At 35.7% G+C, this 19197-nt stretch overlaps 2 protein-coding genes across 2 annotated transcripts in view; one reads left to right on the top strand and one right to left on the bottom strand.

The window, feature by feature from the left end:
* Positions 1-3936, top strand: part of LOC140156427 (uncharacterized) — a 7195-nt gene extending 3259 nt beyond the window's left edge. Inside the window, exons 3-4 of the mRNA XM_072179375.1 lie at positions 1316-1464; positions 2839-3936. Coding sequence (XP_072035476.1) covers positions 1316-1464; positions 2839-3114 — 425 coding nt within the window. The 3' untranslated portion in view covers positions 3115-3936. The remainder of the gene's footprint in view (positions 1-1315; positions 1465-2838) is intronic.
* A 1564-nt stretch (positions 3937-5500) lies between these two features.
* Positions 5501-7245, bottom strand: LOC140157466 (uncharacterized). The gene is made up of 2 exons (XM_072180669.1): positions 7024-7245; positions 5501-6368 (listed from the first exon to the last, which is right to left on the bottom strand). The coding sequence occupies exons 1-2, from the start codon at positions 7027-7029 to the stop codon at positions 5520-5522; spliced, it is 855 nt and encodes a 284-aa protein (XP_072036770.1). The 5' UTR covers positions 7030-7245; the 3' UTR covers positions 5501-5519.
* Between the last annotated feature and the right edge of the window lie 11952 nt (positions 7246-19197).

Below are 19197 nucleotides of genomic sequence, written 5' to 3' on the forward strand. Positions count from 1 at the left end.
AAATTCCACTATTACTTGTGAGTGATATGTCCACTCTTTTTCATGTTTTTAAAGAGGGAAAACAGTCCGGGGCACTCCCACTTTGGAGCTGACGCGTATGTAAGGCTGTTAAGACCGTCAATTTCAGCGTCGCTGTTACCCAAAGACCCCATATTTTTTTACGAACACATGCTCTGTCACCCGAAGGCCCCCTATTTGTCCATTTGATCTGTTTTACAGTTTGTCATGTAATCGGAAATCAGGTTTGAAGTTACCTTGATCAAACTATACAAAAGAAGTTTTTAAATTTCGCAGTGCAATATTCACGAGCAAAGAAGTCGCTTAAGTCAATCTACATTTGAAAGCGTGTAGTAAAGGTATTTAGTTTTGGAAAAGCCAAGGCTTATTTTACTGTGAAAAAATATAGACTATCGAAATATTTCCACCGATATAACAACAGAATACCCTGAGAACAGACAATAGTTGAGTGATATATACATTATTATACACTTCTCTTTTTATATGTGTGTCGCATGCATACGATCGATAGGCCTATATCAGTATATAGAAAGCTATATGACTTCCAATATCTAGGCTGGTTTAATTATTGACTTTTATTTATTACTCGAGATATTAGGGGTGGTGCAATAATTATGTGTATTCTCGGGGTGGTGAATAATAGGGGGGGGGGGAAAGATTTATTGGCAGGTCAAAGGGTGGTGGTGGGGGGGGGGGTGGCAAGCATTTTTGGCAGGTCGAAAGGGGGAGGAAAACTCGAGATAGAGGAGATATCGAATGTAGGGGTTGCGAGGAGGGGGAAGGAGACACTTAGGGAAGAGGAGGTTACATAGATGGGGGAGAGGGGGAAGTAAGAGGTGTGGGGTCTGCTTACCGGAGAGAATAAACTTCATAATCAAATCATCGACATCATCATGCATCGTTTATGTTTCATACAAACAAAGAAAGCTCCCCTCCCCCTCAATATACGCGCATGATATCTAGGCCTAGAACTTGGGGTGTAATTATACGGTGGCATGAAAGTATGCCACCTACGACAGACCTATCTAAAGTAAGACATAATCAGATTTCAAAAGACCAGATCAGCTCTGCTTTTTAATCAATTGATTTTTGGTTTCTGAACAAAAGAGAAACCCAAACTTATAATTTGAAATCAGGGAATGTTTTGGGCAACCCCACAAAACTGCTCTGTGCACTATGTAGAAGAATTTACATTATGCTGCCTGTTACTTTTAACGAAATATGTCAACATTAATTATAATAATCCAACGGCCATTCATCTATCATGATAAATAAGAATATTTTTTTTTAATTTCAGCTGGTCCAGAACCACAACACTTCAAAACTACCATAGGAGATGACGTTTGGATTGGAGGATTTGTTGGAGAGATACACATTCCTATTACCGCTTACTACAACTCCTGGAAGATTGTCCTCGAGTTCCCCAAGAAAGTCTTCCGATTATATGTAAGATAATGACCCGGTCTCATTTCGATTATGACCAGTGTTAATATCAAGTGCAACATATCAAGTGCAACATAATAACTAAAATGCATACAACCTAGTCATTGTGCATTCTTATGCAAGGCTTACGCATAAAAATGGATTTTATGATTTGCGTGATAGATATGTGCACAAATCTAGTCTTTTATGCAGGTATCCAGATACCCTATCCCAGGCAAAACTTTAGGCATGAGTCATGCCCATGCACATGCCAAGATCTTGCCATGAACATGAATGAATTTTGGAATTTTTGATGGGTTGTTCAAGTTCACACATGAATATTCATGTCCTTGCATGCTTTATTTGGCTTGTGTTTAGTCAGAGCCTTGACATGTTCAGGGCATGTTTATGGGTAACTCGTGGGCAGTGTCAAATTCTCTCTACTTCCATGCCCATTAATTCCTTATTCATGGGTAACTCATGGGCATGGATTATAGTCAATGTCATATTTTCCCTACTTGGGCGTCAATTTCATTTTTAATGGGTTCAAAATTAATCACCCATGAATCCTTGATAGAAGATTTATGGCATGTTCATGCCACATACAAAACAAAAGAATCCGAATGTTTTGACATGTTCATGGCATGAATATGCCATGCTCGTGGCATGAACATGCCATGCTCATGGCATGATTTGCATCGCAACCAGTAGCGGATTTTGGAAATACCGATGATATTTTTTGCCTGGTAAACATAATAAACATTGTGGAGGGAGCAGCAAGGAATTATTTACACCATAACATGTTTTTGACACCATAGAATGTCGAAATTCTTAATATGGTTTAGTCTAGCACGCCAATGAGGATGGTTTTGGGAGATAAAACAATGTCGACCAAAACAATAGCCAAAACAATAGCAATCAATAGGCGAATTGCATCATTCTGTTTTCACTCACGCTCTTCCAGCAAGCTACGGGTCCATGACGTGGTTGATGTAGATAACTTCTCTCTGCATTTTGTCTGCCTATTGGTGCAGGCGCTGGGCTCTTGGTATTTTTGGTGAATATTTAGTGAGGAATGAAGTGATTATTATTATTATTATTATTATTGTTATTGTTATTGTTATTGTTATTATTATTATTATTATTATTATTATTATTATTATTATTATTATTATTATTATTATTATTATTATTATTATTATTATTATTATTATTAATATTATTATTATTATTATTATTATTATTATTATTATTATTATTGTTGTTGTTGTTGTTGTTGTTGTTGTTGTTGTTGTTGTTGTTGTTGTTGTTGTTGTTGTTGTTGTTGTTGTTATTCATCATTTGCAGAATCAACTTTCTTACTATCTTCATTATTACTATTATTCATTTCCATTACAGGGTGGTAACTTCAACATAGCCCACGAACCATGTTTACATCGTGGATCATGCACCAGGAGTAAATACACTTGGATTATCTACAATACCTACGAAAATCGCGTACTTAGTCCTCTTAAACATCTCCACTTGAAGTTTGTCGCGGATGTGTCCAAAAAGTTACGCAACGGTCGTGGAGGAAAGGGTCGTGGTAGAGGTATTGTCGCTGATGTCAAATTCTACGGATATAACAAAGTCTTCGGCTCTGATAAAACACCTGTTTACGAACCTGCAATGTAGATTACGTAAAATATGCCAGTTTCACAATAGAAGGATGTAAAATGTCACTAACTCTTTTGATGAATGCATTTTTTCTTTCTTTGTCTATATTCACCCACTGACGGTGGCGGCGGAATCATTAACATTTAGGTAGCAAGCACAAAGCATTTTTAAAAACATCCGCAGAAGATTTTTATCCAACAATATTTTATAATAACATTTTGGCAACATTTTAAAAATGAATTTTCCTGACTTTTATATAAGCCAACATTTAGTTTTATTAAAATTGTGACAAAAACCAAACAACATTATTTTGAAAACATTATAAAACGCTTTTGAGTTTGCTTGGTCATTCCCTAATTCTATCATGGATATTCCAGGGGTCCGACTGGTATTATTATTCTCATCATGTTCATTTCCGTATTCACTTCACATATCTGACTTTACGGGCCGCTTTTTGAACTCGTGCGAGGAGATGAGAGATCGCGGTACTCTGAAACCCAGACAAACAAGTATGTCTATGCCCTGGAACCTCTAGTATTATTAGTTATTAGGTTCAGCGTCGGTATGGTACGGGAAATTATCGTGCGCGAAGTGTATGAACCTAATAACGAATTTATCATACCAGTGTTATGGAGCCCCGTTCCCGATTTCATTATAATCGGATGGAGACACCATGACCTCGTTAACCTAACCTTTTTAACTATTTATGAGTCGGCGCATTGACGACTAAGCCAGCTTGGCAAAGACTGCCCCGCCCTTGTTGAATCAGTTGATTGCGAGCTGGCTGGTCGACATCACGTCTTTATTTAGTGAGTACATTTTATTCTTAAATGTTTACACAAAATGCCTGAATAACATGTCCGATTCCGGTACCTCTTGCAGGCAATCATTTCATTTCATTAAATTTTCACGACATTACCAATAAATATATACACACAATAAACAAGTATACTTTACAAGTGACTAACTTTGGAATTTAGAGTGCTCAAACCCATTACAGGTGAGCTAGAGAAACAAATTCAAAGTATAGACCTCTGGCAAGGCAACCGTTACTTAAAGTTTCACGGAATACCCTCACTTACGATCATTGGGTAAACCGATCATCAGACGGATAATTTGTCATGATTTCAAATTTACAGGAATGTATATACTAGAATATACATTCTGTGGTGTCGAAAAATGACAAATCAAGCCAACCAGAACTGTCTCTACTCCAAAAGTAGTCGAGAGTGCTCAACCACTAAAAATAGTGGGGGCGTATTATAACAAGTATACTTTACAAGTGACTAACTTTGGAATTTAGAGTGCTCAAACCCATTACAGGTGAGCTAGAGAAACAAATTCAAAGTATAGACGCCCTGGCAAGGCAACCGTTACTTAAAGTTTGAGAATACCCTCACTTACGATCATTGGGTAAACTGATCATCAGACGGATAATTTGTCATGATTTCAAATTTACAGGAATGTATATACTAGAATATACATTCTGTGGTTCGAAAAATGACAAATCAATCCAACTCATGAATCAGTTTACCCAATGAAGTAAGTCGAGGTGCTCATTCCACTAAAACTTTGGGGCGTATTATAACGGTATACTTTACAAGTGACTATACTTTGGAATTTGTGTTCTCAAGCTCTAAATTCCAAAGTTAGTCATAAGCTATACTTGTTATAATACCATGAGCACTCTCGACACTTTTGAGTATCATACAGGTGAGCTTGGTATGTCATTTTTCAAACAATGGGTTTGAGACGGATAACCTAAATTCAAAGAAGTATCTAGAATATACTTGTAAAGTATACTTGTTATAATACGCCCCAATTTGTTTTTAGTGGTTGAGCATAAATTCCCTCGACTACTTTTGGGTAGAGACTGTTCTGGTTGGCTTGATTTGTCATTTTTTCGACACCACAGAATGTATATTCTAGTATATACATTCCTGTAAATTTGAAATCTTGACAAATTATCCGTCTGATGATCGGTTTACCCAATGATCGTAAGTGAGGGTATTCCGTGAAACTTTAAGTAACGGTTGCCTTGCCAGAGGTCTATACTTTGAATTTGTTTCTCTAGCTCACCTGTAATGGGTTTGAGCACTCTAAATTCCAAAGTTAGTCACTTGTAAAGTATACTTGTTATAATACGCCCCCACTATTTTTAGTGGTTGAGCACTCTCGACTACTTTTGGAGTAGAGACTGTTCTGGTTGGCTTGATTTGTCATTTTTTCGACACCACAGAATGTATATTCTAGTATATACATTCCTGTAAATTTGAAATCTTGCCAAATTATCCGTCTGATGATCGGTTTACCCAATGATCGTAAGTGAGGGTATTCCGTGAAACTTTAAGTAACGGTTGCCTTGCCAGAGGTCTATACTTTGAATTTGGTACACACAATAAACATATTTTGGCATTTTTAAATTATTTCACTTTTCCTGCTATCCTGACAGGATTTGTCTTCAAAAAGTCCAGAGTGGCATCAGTAAGATGGTCTTCAGGTTCCCACTTGCTTGAAAAGTTCTGCCACTTTATCAGGTAATGCAGTTTACCGTTGACGAATTTTCCTCTGATGACTTTTTCTACTGCATACAGTTTGTCAGTTTGTTTCTTATGTGCAGGTAATCCTGGCACAGGTAAACTAACTGAATCTTTGACAGTTTGTTTAGCCAGTAAGGGCTCAAATGAGTCTTTTGGAAGATCTGTGTCATCCAATACTGCTACAGGTGCTTGAGCTTGAGGGACTACAGGAAGTTCATTATTTGCAGGGCGAACATACCTGTTATATGCAAATTTCATTCTATTTGCATGTATAGGCGCCTTCAAAAGTTTATTGTTCTCAAGATTTCTAACCATGAAATTCACCGGACTTGATTGTTTTATAATCAAGTATGGGCCGCACCAATGTTTGCACAGTTTCTTGGACAAGCCTGGTTGTGTTACTGGGAAATATATGAACACACTGTCTCCTACCTGATATTGGACATCAGTGGCGTGTTGATCATACCGCTTTTTCATGGTCTGTTGATTTTGCTGTAGATGATGCTTGGAGATTTCCCTAGTCGTTTCCAGCTGAGTTACCAGTTGCTTGATGTGTTCTCTCACGGTTCTATCTGTTAAACGTTCTGGCTCCAGTAAGGCAACATCCATTGGTAAGACTGCTTCTCTTCCATAGAGTAAGAAAAAGGGGCTGAATCCTACGCTGTTGTCAGTAGAACTGGTTCTGTACGCAAACTGGATTGATGGCAGGTGGTCATCCCAATCTGTTTGAAACTTATTGACACAATGAGAAATAGTGTCTAGTATAACAGCATTAAAACGTTCTTGTACTGCATTACACTGAGGATGATATGAACTGGTGTTGAGTTTATTTGTTGTCATGATACGACAAACTTCGAGCATCAGCTTTGACAGGAAATGTGTGCCTCTGTCACTTAGAAGAAACCTAGGACAACCATGATTACATATCACCTCTTTGTAAAAACAGTGAGCTACAGTACTAGCATCCATATTTTTATTGGGACCAAAATTGGCCATCTTGTGCAGTGATCCGTGAAACACAAGACGTATCTACTGCCTGAAGTAGATATAGGAAGTGGACCTAAAATATCGACACTTACTCTCTCAAATGGTCCAGGAACTTCCATGGTCATTAACGGAGCAATTACTTTATGCTTAGGTGTTTTTCTACTAGCACATGAAACGCATGATCTAATCCAATTATCAATATCTTTGAACATACCTCTCCAAAAATATCTTTTTCGAATACTGGCATAAGTTTTGTGAAATCCAAAATGAGCAGCAAGGGCTTGATCATGATGAGCATTCAAAATTGTATCAATGTAGCTATACGGTACATACAATTGTACAGTGGTCCTTTCAGGAAAATGACGTTTTGCTGGAGTGGACCAGATATGAAATAACCCACCTTCATGTAAGAAATAATGTTCAGACTCTAGCAGTATATTACGAGCTTCCTTGTTGTCATCTGGGAGATCGCCTATCTCAAGGTATCTGATCATCTTGGCTCAAATGAGTCTTTTGGAAGATCTGTGTCATCCAATACTGCTACAGGTGCTTGAGCTTGAGGGTCTACAGGAAGTTCATTATTTGCAGGGCGAACATACCTGTTATATGCAAATTTCATTCTATTTGCCTTCAAAAGTTTATTGTTCTCAAGATTTCTAACCATGAAATTCACGGGACTTGATTGTTTTATAATCAAGTATTGCACAGTTTCTTGGACAATACCAGTACCACTAAGTCATTCTAAATATTGAAATAATTACGTTTTTAAACATTTTAATAGCTCCTAAATAGGAAAAACATTACAAAAAATAGATGACTGTTCCGCGTCTTACAGATTGCGTGCATTTTACGCGCCCGGTTTACGCGAATCGCCTTTATACGCGTACCTCGCCGTACACGGAGTTAGATTTTCATCCGTAACGCTAACTTTTCTGACGGTGGTTGGTTGTTAAAAGATATCACTATATACTTTACTGTATTCCTGTTAACTGTAACGAAGTAGAGGGTCCATCACAAGCTTAAAGAAATGTATTATGAGCTCCATTTCACCCTAAGGGTAAAAAACCAATGTAATGAAGCGGATGTTTGATACATTTTTCGAAATCGCGCAGTCAACGTGCAATCCTTTGTTCATACTCAATATTTATTCAAAATATCACCATGACTGTTTGACCACCCGTTTTCTTTGTAGCGCAATTGTTTTGGGGTGGACCCCCTAAACACTTTAATGCTTAAGGGGTGGGTCACTCACCTTTGCACAGTCTTTTTTGTGGGACCTGAGAGTACATCTGATATATTTTATGGCACATGATTAAAAATTGATACTTTTGAAATTTAACAGTTCTCGAAGTAAATTATATAAATCTAAATGATTTTCCCCCAAAACACCCAAAACAAATTAGGTCTTTTTGGGACAAAAATGTATATCTTCAATATGAACGGTCAAAATGTTCAATTGATGGTCGGCTTTCATCCCAGCTACATGCACTTTAAGTACATATCATTAGATTTATAAAGTTTACTTTGAAAGTTGTTAAATGTCAAGTCAAAAATTTCAACTTGTTAAAATAATATGGTTAAATGTCCCTAACCATGCTAACACTCAGACGAATAATGGAATATTAGAATACATATAACAAACAAAAAGTGATAGACATATGTATTTATTTTTATTTATTTATTATGCTTCATCACTGGCTCATATACAATTACAAAGACAAATATATTGATATATAAATATTGCACATACTAATCAAGACAAAGTAAATAGAATAAAATGCCAGCGAAAAGAATGGGACAAACAGGTGCAAAATCACCATCCCACCTTTCGATTTTTGAAAACAATTTATGGGGGAAAAAACCCCAAAACCCATCACAGCCCCATCACAAATTTAATAAGCCTGCAATTCGAGCATCTGCAGTAAGAGCTCCAAGAGCATGTATTCAAAGAACAAAAATTTTGAGTAAAATGAGAATTCAAAATTCAACCACCCCGGATTTGAAGGAAGAAAAGGAACCGGCTGTCTTTGTAAACAAAGGCAGCCGATTCCAAAGCTGCACAATGCGATTAAAATAAAAGGTCATGTGCGCTTCGGTTTTGCAACGTTGGATTTTAAGTTTAAATATATCGGAAGATAATCTAGTGGTGGGATTGTCCTGCCCATTCCCTTGGCTGAATTTAACATAATTATTGATATTAATATCATAGTGACCCTCCCTACATCTGTGAAAAAAACAAGAGATCACTTTTGTCTCTCCTGAGAGTAAGGGGAAGTAAGTCCAAATTGGTATTAGCCTCTCCTTATAATCCTGATCAGGAATCAGGATAATGTAAAATGAATTTGGTAGCTCGTCTTTGAACACCTTCCAACATCTGGATGTTGTGTTGGATGTACCGCTCCAAAGACAGCTTCCATACTCAAGATCACTCCTGATCAGGGAACTATAAAGAGTCCTAGTAACTTTACTGGGGCATTGAACCCTACTATATGTGTTCAAAGGCAGACAACATCTTTCATGTGTAGTCTTGTGACAAACATCTGTCGACTCAGCTCAGTTGTGGATTCTGTTAATTGTGATAACATTTAATTTTTGTATTGACCGACACAAATTAACCAAAATTCTGATTAGTTATTTGATAGTTCATTAATTACGAGCATCAAAACAGGATCAATGGTCGATCCCAAGAACGGCGAAATTTGGTTGCAGTGCCTGAGTAATTTTATACTTGTATCGTAAAAGATTTACTGTCGCTCACATCGCATGCTTTGTAAACAGAACTGTAGTTGTAACCATTGTAAGCCTCACAGTTTGAGCGATAAAATATGATTTCTATGTTCGGTGGAATATTTATGTTTACTGGGAAATAAAAGAATGGTTTACTGACACAACTACTTGTCTGATGTGTTTTGTCTTCATTTTGACTCCTAAGGAAAATTTTCCTACACTTTCCTACATAAAGACAAAGAGTCACGCCTCTACGTAAGACATATCCCAGATTTTGCGTGACGCGTCAAAAATGTAAGACGTACGTCAATTGACAGACGCTTTGAGAGCCGCATTTATATTGTCTTCTGGTTACAAGATATGTCTCAGTCGAACATATCTTGACTCGTGTCTTCAGACAAGACATGCTTTATTGTTAAGCGTTTGCAAGACGCTATTACTAAAGGTTCTTTTAAGGGGTGGGGTATGAACCTTTGGACAGTATTTATTGTGGGACATTAGAGCACATCAGACATATCGAATTGCATTCTGAATACAAAGAATGTCCTTCTGATATCAAATAATTTGGATTTTTGAAATTCGCAATGTAATACACATTTTATGGCAAATGATTAAAATTGATATTTTTGATATTTAACAGTACTCGAAGTAAACTTTATAAATCTGATAATATGTACTCAAAGTGTATGCAGGTGGGATGAAAAGTCAAAAATGTTGACCTTTCGTATTGAAGATATCGATTTTTTCCCCAAAACACCAAAAACAAATTAGGTCTTTTTGGGAAAAAAAATCATATCTTCAATATGAAAGGTCAAAATTTTCAATTGATCGTCGGCTTTTCCTCCCAGCTACATACACTTTAAGAATATATCATTAGATTTATAAAAATTTACTTCGAGGACTGTTATATATTAAACATGTGAAAAATATCAAATTTTAATAATTTGTCATAAAATTTATATTATATCGTGAATTTCAAAAATGAAAATTATTTGATATCAGAAAGACATTCTTCGTATTCAGAATGCAATTCGATATGTCTGATGTGCTCTCATGTCCTACAAAAAATTCTGTCAAAACGCTAAAAACGCTCGTTCCAGATCCCTTAAGAGACCATTTTTACAGTGTATGATGATGTTGAATATACCAGGGACCGTGTATAAAGGGACTGGAAACGGGATTATTGATAGCTATTGTCAAGCTATTGTTATCAGATTATCTTTCACTACCTTCGATTGTATGCGTTGAATTTTATTATTTACTCATGTTGCTCTACAAAATATCAAAAACACATCAAAATATCCCAATATCTTTTTAAGTTATGACAAATTGTGTAAAATGTCTATCCTTTGTCGAAAATAATTTCTGTGTAGCATCGAGAATCATTTACATAGGATTTTGGAGACAAAATGTGATAATTTTGTGGAGATACAGAATGCTAGAACAAACAAAATTATATTTTTTCTGGAATGTGTACATGTACACCGTACGCTTGGTATTCCTACTGATTTCGATACTGAAATAATTCTTAAGATGATGTTCTTTGAAGATTGATGTTGGCATTTCTAGAGTCGTGTCATTATACTAGCAAACATGTAGGCTCATTTCGCAATGTACAAGACAAGCAAAGCGCAGTGTTGTAACTGTGCTTGGATTCGTACTAGGGTCTGATCAACGTATTATTCATCTACCAAAACACGTTTCAAAACGTAAAAAGGGGCCAAGTTTAAAAAATCTTTCCTGTGTGGCTTTTCACCCTTTTTAAAACTTGGTCCCATTCAGTAAAGTGGTACCGTAATAACATGAAGAATGAGTCCTAATTTCTACATGCAACAATTAGGTTTAAGACTGTTCGAAAGCGGTGCAATATGACGTAGGCTATGTATTATCAAAAACATTTGAAGGTTTATGTTTCATTATATTGCGTGTTCATAAACAGTAGTAGAGTATTATATATACTTAGCAAATTGACTATCTGTCAACCTGTTACATATTATAGGCCCTACATCTGTACATAAGGCGCAGGATCGCACAAGACGATGAAGAATTTAACAAAGTGAGTATTTGCTACTTTCGCTTAAATCAAAATACATTATAACGTCTTTACGGAAAAACTTCAATCAAGCACGAACATTAATTAATTTACTCTACAAAATGAACACTGACAAGAAGAAAACAAACAAGTAGCCTAAAGATGACTTCGTATGGGTCTTTAGAAACTTTCATAAATGGGACCAAGTTTAAAAAGGGTGAAAAGCCACACAGGAAAGATTTTTAAACTTGGCCCCTTTTACGTTTTGAAACGTGTTTTGGTAGATATTAATTCTTTTTTTGAGGTAAAAAGATATTGCGCGGTAAGTGGTTCTTTGTAGCCATGCGAGGCGAAGTAGTTGGATATCCATATTTCGCGGTTAATGGTTCTTTGTAGCCCTGCGGGGCAAACTAGTTGGATATCCATATTTCGCGATGAGTGGTTTTTTGAAGCTTCGAGGGGCAAACTAGTTGGATATCCATATTTCGCGGTTAGCAGTTCTTTGTAGCCCTGCGGGGCAAACTAGTTGGATATCCATATTTCGCGGTTACCAGTTTTTTGTAGCCCTGCGGGGGCCTATGTTCGACATCCTCATTTCGAGGTTAGTGGTTTTTAAACGACCCGTAACCACCCCAATCAGCTGCATGGGGTAAAAGAATTATTAAAAAAAATAATAGCTGAACCCTATAGTTCAGCCAGGGACTGGAAACGACATATTGATGACTATATATAGAGTGTATTCAATAAACCCAAGCGGAACGAGAGCTGATAAGTAACCGCTATCCGAACCATAAACACATGCATTATCAGACAACGAGTGTTCCATTTCCTCATAGCTTCTCACGTTGTACACGTCAGTCGAATTTGGCGGTGTTGGTTTGTTAGCCCTCAAGTTATAACATCGTTCACTTTCTGTTGAACATTTTATGTGGGCCGCACTGTAATAACATAAAGATCATTCTGATCAGTGTGATGATATCATTTCAAGAGGTCACTTCCCGATTAACATGATTAAGCTAAACAGCCTATGTGGAAGAATTTTATGCATGAGCATTTAGCAACCACATCAATGAGCGTGTTTATAGTGAATATACCGCATTTTGAGTATACCGTATACGATAATCCTTGTATATAATACCGATACCCTTGCTGTTTATAGTGAGACACAGTTACCGCACAAATTCTATACCAACCAACATTATCGTACATTTGCAGTGACCCCGAGGTCACACAGGGAATGTGTAAATATTGTGGCGCGAGCTATAAACAGCCCATTCAACAATATGATCATGGCGGTGAACATGTAGCTTCTGTTTTGATAACTCTTGGGGGTGAGAATCGTTCCGAATGTACTGCGTGCATCCTACGCATCATGAAGAAGCTCCTACTTCCGGTAATACCGCACACAATTTATACTGGTGTGTTTATAGTGGGAATATCTCGCCACAATATCCTTCGGTTGAGAAGGATTTCGATGTACCGTACATACATATACTGCTAGTGTTTATAGTGGGCAAGTATCCGGATAATCTCTAACCGGGTAGAAATTGTACCGCAATGTACCGCACATCTGCTCCCACTATAAACACGCTCATTGATGTAGTAATGAATACCCTCCGGATTAATTTTTACGACCTTCGATTACATGAGAGTAGCAACGAGGACACGGTGTTTGATTTCACTCACATAATAGATCAATCCATATATCGGTTATTAAAATTACAATTCACCACATACACATTCCAGTTTGCGAGAGGTTTATAAATTATGAATAAATGAATAGGTGTTATCATTTCGAATTATAATTATTTAGGGAGAGTGTTTTAGGATTTTGTTAGAAAAGGGATGATTGTTGATCATGTTTATTTTATTGTTGTATGTATTTTCCTGTCATTTCCTGCAAACCTAATAAAGATATTTTGATAATTGAAAATAGTCTGTATCATAAATCGTAGAGGTTGAAAGAGTCAACAAGCGTCAGAAATTATAATTTGCCATGGAACTTCGGTCATATTTTATTTGAAATATAACTGGATGTTAGGGTCTGCATGCATGGTATGCATAGTATGATGACATACAGACACTGACCTTTCCCTAAAACTATTAAGCAGCAAGTTGTGTATCACACCCATCATGGGTTCGAACCCCTTTATTGTATTTTATTGTTAAACATCTTCTCTGTAGTACAAAGCTGTCTTTTTATCTAGTGTTTAGACAATGTTTACTCAACCATTGCTATTAATGGATGTTGCCATTTTTGACGACTTATAACTTTGAAATGCCCAAAATGAATCAATAAAACCGTGTATAAGATATTTGCGGGGATATTTGGGCGCGATTACAAAAAATTAGAAAATAAATGGGCACTTCTGGGTTGGGTATCTATAGAGGCCCTGCATGAAATTATTGATTGGCTCCAAACAAAGAATTTGAACCGGTGTCCTTCACCGTAGTTATGGCGGAGTACAGTCCATTCAATCAAATGTTGTCATCAACCTATTTGATCGTAGTGCAGGGTTATGTGTGTGAGACGAACTGTCACGGTAGATTGCAATCATGCTTTTGTTGAATGCTTTTGAGTAGTCTGCCATATTTACGGGATGATACGTCACATGCAATGCCTCTATAGATTCTATAGAATTTAAATATGATATATTTTCGATGGTAATATATTTTCACTTTCAAAGTTTGTAGTTTTCATAATTGCAATTTCTGAATATTATATAAAAAGGGAATAAGTCTATAAATGTAAGAGTATCGGATCATTTTGAATGTTAATAAATATACGAAACGCCGGCGGTAGACACCAGCGATATCAGGGATTGCCGCGATTCTTGCAGTAGCTTTTATGAATAGAATACAATAGTGGATACAATAGCGGATACAATAGCGGAACAATAGAGCTCTCTTACGGGTAAATAAACCTCGTCGCATTTTGCTAAATTTCACTTCTTCTTTTTCATGAACTAACCGTTATTTCATTAAGTAACCGTTATTTTTAAAACTTGGCAAAACCTCGACGCGAGGTTTTTAATGCTTGCTCAACTGAGGATAATTTGTAAACCAGCAACTCGCATGGTACAATGGATGGAAGGCGTTTCCAGTCCCTCCATACAAGGTCCCTGAATTCATCGTCTTGTGCGATCCTGCGCCTTATGTACAGATGTAGGGCCTATAATATGTAACAGGTTGACAGACAGTCAATTTGCTAAGTATATATAATACTCTACTACTCTTTATAAACACGCAATATAATGAAACATAAACCTTCAAATGTTTTTGATAATAAATAGCCTACGTCATATTGCACCGCTTTCGAACAGTCTTAAACCTAATTGTTGCATGTAGAAATTAGGACTCATTCTTCATGTTATTACGGTACCACTTTACTGAATGGGACCAAGTTTAAAAAAGGGTGAAAAGCCACACAGGAAAGATTTTTTAAACTTGGCCCCTTTTTACGTTTTGAAACGTGTTTTGGTAGATATACATATATATGGTCGAATCCAACGAAAAGTGTACACGGCATGTTCAGGGCCATAACTTAAAAGTATTAATCAGTTGGCATTCGTTTTTGTATTGTGTTTATTTGCCTTGATCATACGCTTCGCGCCATATATAATAAGACCCCCTTCTGTAAAAAACTTAGACACAGAGACCCCAAAACATGCTATTTTTACCCATTTTTTCAAAATATTTCTTAAAGTATTTTTAAAAACATCTAAATCAGTTATGAAAAGAAGTCATTGGATTGAATCTAAATTGATTTCCTGAAAGGTATGTATTCAAAGATTGCCTGTTCAATTTTCACATATTTGTACATAATTATGAATTTTTTGTGATAATTTTTTGAGTGGTATTTTTTTACATTACCTACGAATACAATTTTTCATAGCACTAGATGTATCTTTAAAAAATGGAAATCACTAATAAATGCGCAATTGATACAAGCTTTGATATGTCCAATACTGAAATGCATTGTATTCGGACATCTTTATTATTGTGTTTAGCTGCCAGAAATTCTAAATGGCACAAAGGTAGGTTTGGTAAAAAATATGCATTACCTCCGAATACATGTTAAAAGCTGTGCCATTTCCACAAAGTGAGAGAATAGTAAACAATAGTTAAGCAATAGGTGCAGGGTAATACACTCTTTATTTCTACCAAGTTTCAATAACCTGCGTTTAAATATTTCTGAGATGTCAACAATAAAAGCAAGTATTCGTAGGTAAATTTCGGTAACCGAATGTTACCTACGAATACACTTTGACATCATGACAGTATTGTGAAACACCGCCATTCATGCCAATGCCCATATTGGTACATAACGAAGGCCTGTATGTTTGCTATCAAATCATATGTCAATGAAAGTTGCGAATTCACATACGTGCCCACCATGCAAAACTGAATACGGCTTAATTGGTGAAAAATATGTACTGAAATAGACGACGGTCTGCTCATTTGAAAGAAAAATCAGATTCAAAGAAGATTAGAAGGAGATAAATACTTGGATTTGTCAACTGTCATGTGTGCTTCATTTTAAATTTTTACCGACCTTCTGGTTTCTTAGTAATTTGTGTCCAAATTGATTTATTCGAAGGTAACTTTTGACGTTTTCGCTAAGGTTACCTACGAATACCATGGAAAAAACGACTGTTCTCATTGTCTCATGATCTAGACAACACATTGATGGACCCTGGTATAAAGCTAATTGTAGTTACCCTCAAACGAAAGGCCACAAGACGTAACTGACTCCAAGATGGACTTCACAAGTCTGCAATAACGGTTTTAAGCGATTTGTGTGCAATTAAGCAAATTAAAGTCACTTTAGTGCCTTTGTTTCTTACTTCAATCCTCTTTCAACCGTTGTGAACCGACATTATTAATACATGATAGGGTCTAAAGTATCAATAAACGCACATAAAAGAAAATAATACATTCAAAGTGCTTTATAAAATGAAGTTTTGATTGCGATATCCACCAAAAGTCTAATTCTTACCTACAAATACTGAAATGTTACTTACGAATACAGCATAATACATGACATATGTAATGAAGTGTCCCTACCAATGGAAATTAATTGTCAAAAACTTTAAGCGGTACCCCAGGACACTATTATTACCCATATACGGATTCATTCAACAATTATTTATTATGTAAAATTGCTGATTAACTACTTGTATATCAAAATGAAGTGGTCAAAATCTTGCTAAAAGCATCAAAAAAATTTTGATCTAAGGTAATAGCATTTATTCATTTGGACGTACCATCTGAAAGGGATCTAAAACTACCATTTTATTAATTCATTACCATAATAGCAAAATTTAAACCTATAAACTCAATATAGATATTGTTAAATCGCTCATGTTACCTACGAATACCCGGGTTTCTTCACCTTTTCATTGTATAAAGCGTTAGGTGTATGCGTATAATTCCTAATATTCTTGAAAACATATATCATACTCTTTCTTATACAATGTGTAAATTGATTCATACTCATTTGATAAATAAAATACAGAAACTGACCTAAACTTCATTTCAAAAATAAACTAGCATAAATTGACTAAGATCATATTGATCGCGTTATAAAAATAAAAACAAATATTTTCTGGTTGAGTTAGCATTTTCCTGACACCCTGTGGTCTACATTACACGAAAAAAGCGTTAATGGGAATATTCCATTGGTTTTAGGTTGATTAGTATTGCGATAGTGAAAGCATCCTAGTGGTATTCGTAGGTAACATTGGGTTTTGATATCCCATTTACTATCACACGTCCTGGATTTATTTTTCAAGATTAGTAATGGCACTTTTGGTTCACATAAGGCCAATATGTCATCAATCAATGGGCAAAAGGAAAAAATTGTGGAGACATTTTTATTTCGGACTTCTATTTTTGGCCCGTGGACACTTTTGGTTGGATTCGACCATATACATACATACAGCTAGATTTTTCTCCGCCATTTTTTAAGCACCGCAGCGGTGTGATAATACAGCCAAAAACAACATTAATTCAACAAGCATAAAAAACAATGAAGGAGCAAACAAGTATAAATACAACTTTACAAATTCATTGTTTCACAATCTTGGTGCAAAGAAATAAAAATCAATGATCTATCAGCAGCAGATTTAACCTGCTGTGGATGATAGTTAAGGTTGGTCGTAATCCTGGAATTATGGAAACTTTTGGGACTCATAGCTGCTAAATTGTTGGTCTAAAGTATATAAAAGTATCTAAAATGGCAAAGACTTTATAAATTCATCTCAAATGTGGGCTAAAATGCCCCCAAAACGGATTTTTTTGCCCACTTCTTTTTCTTTCAGCTTAACAAAAAATTATCGGGCCATTTTTTTTTTATTAATTTTTAAAATCCTAGATAAAAATATCTAGGAACCGTTTTTTTATTTTAAAAAATAAATAAATAAAATTGCTATATCCCATGATAAAGTCAAAAGAGTACCAGTGAAATGCTAGTCATATGCATAAATTTACTGCAATGACATTTAATAAAAAATATACCTAAAAATAATCCTACCAGGATTTACAAAGAAAAACATTAGTGAAATCATGGGGGATAAGACGGCGTAGATTATCGTGCTACGATTACGTGGTTCTTTTTGACGAAGAATGAAGTTCAGTACATCGAGATACAACGTAATCTCAATGTGTTTTTGTTGATTGATTTTAAAGATGGTACATCGGTGGATGTTACAGATTTAATTAAGATTGTTTAATTTGATACCATTCACCATGTGTCAAAAATAATTGAAATTTGGAGGTGGTTTGATCATCTCAATGGCGTACGTAATTATACGGGTCTTCTCGTTTTCCTGTGCACGATGAAATCACTGGCTCATACAATCTTAGAACCACAGAGACAATCAGAAAGCCTTTCGATTGATTGATTAATTTGTCTTGTGTCGATAGCCGATATTTTTTGTCGTGTATAAAAAATATTAATAAATGCAGATCCCCTGTTTTTTTTTTTATTGGCCACAATAATGCACTTGCGCGGAATGTAGATGCGTCCAATGCATTATCCCTGCATGGCTCGGGCATTATAATGGACGCAAAAGTATCTCATCGCGCTTCTATTTTTGAATATAATTTCTCTCTTTACAAGTGACACGCATATTGTTAAACTTTCATACACTCCTATAGATTATGAAAGCATCCAATCAGAAAAGCGGTTAGAAAAGTACACGAAGTGCATTGAATGTGTTTAATTGTACTCCGTTTACTACGCGTAACGCTTTCGCACGCGTTCGCGTCGCGTAGGATTGATTCATTTCTCGGGCGGGTTGATAAATTTATTATATGGTTCTTTTTTCCAACATTTTTAGTGATAATTTTCTTATTAAAAAAAATCAAAAATATTTTTTTTTCATGTATTAAATAGGTTAATAAAGGCGTATTACTTGTTGCTCGAGAAATTGTACTAAATAATGCACTTGTATTAAGGGATCTAGAATGAGCGTTTATGGCGTTTCGACAGTATTTTTTGTGGGACATGAGAACACCTCAGACGTATCGAATTGCATTCTGAATACGAAGCATGTCTTTCTAATATCAAATAATTTTCATTTTTGAAATTCACGATATAATACAAATTTTATGACAAATTATTAAAATTTGATATTTTTCAAATTTTTGATATATAACAGTCCTCGAAATAAATTTTATAAATCTAATGATATATTCTTAAAGTGTATGTAGCTGGGAGGAAAAGCCGACGATCAATTGAAAATTTTGACCTTTTATATTGAAGATATGGATTTTTTTCCTAAAAATACCTATTTTTTTGGGTGTTTTGGG

The sequence above is a fragment of the Amphiura filiformis genome, chromosome 7, assembly GCF_039555335.1.
Source record: "Amphiura filiformis chromosome 7, Afil_fr2py, whole genome shotgun sequence".
Classification (NCBI taxonomy): Eukaryota; Metazoa; Echinodermata; class Ophiuroidea; order Amphilepidida; family Amphiuridae; genus Amphiura; species Amphiura filiformis.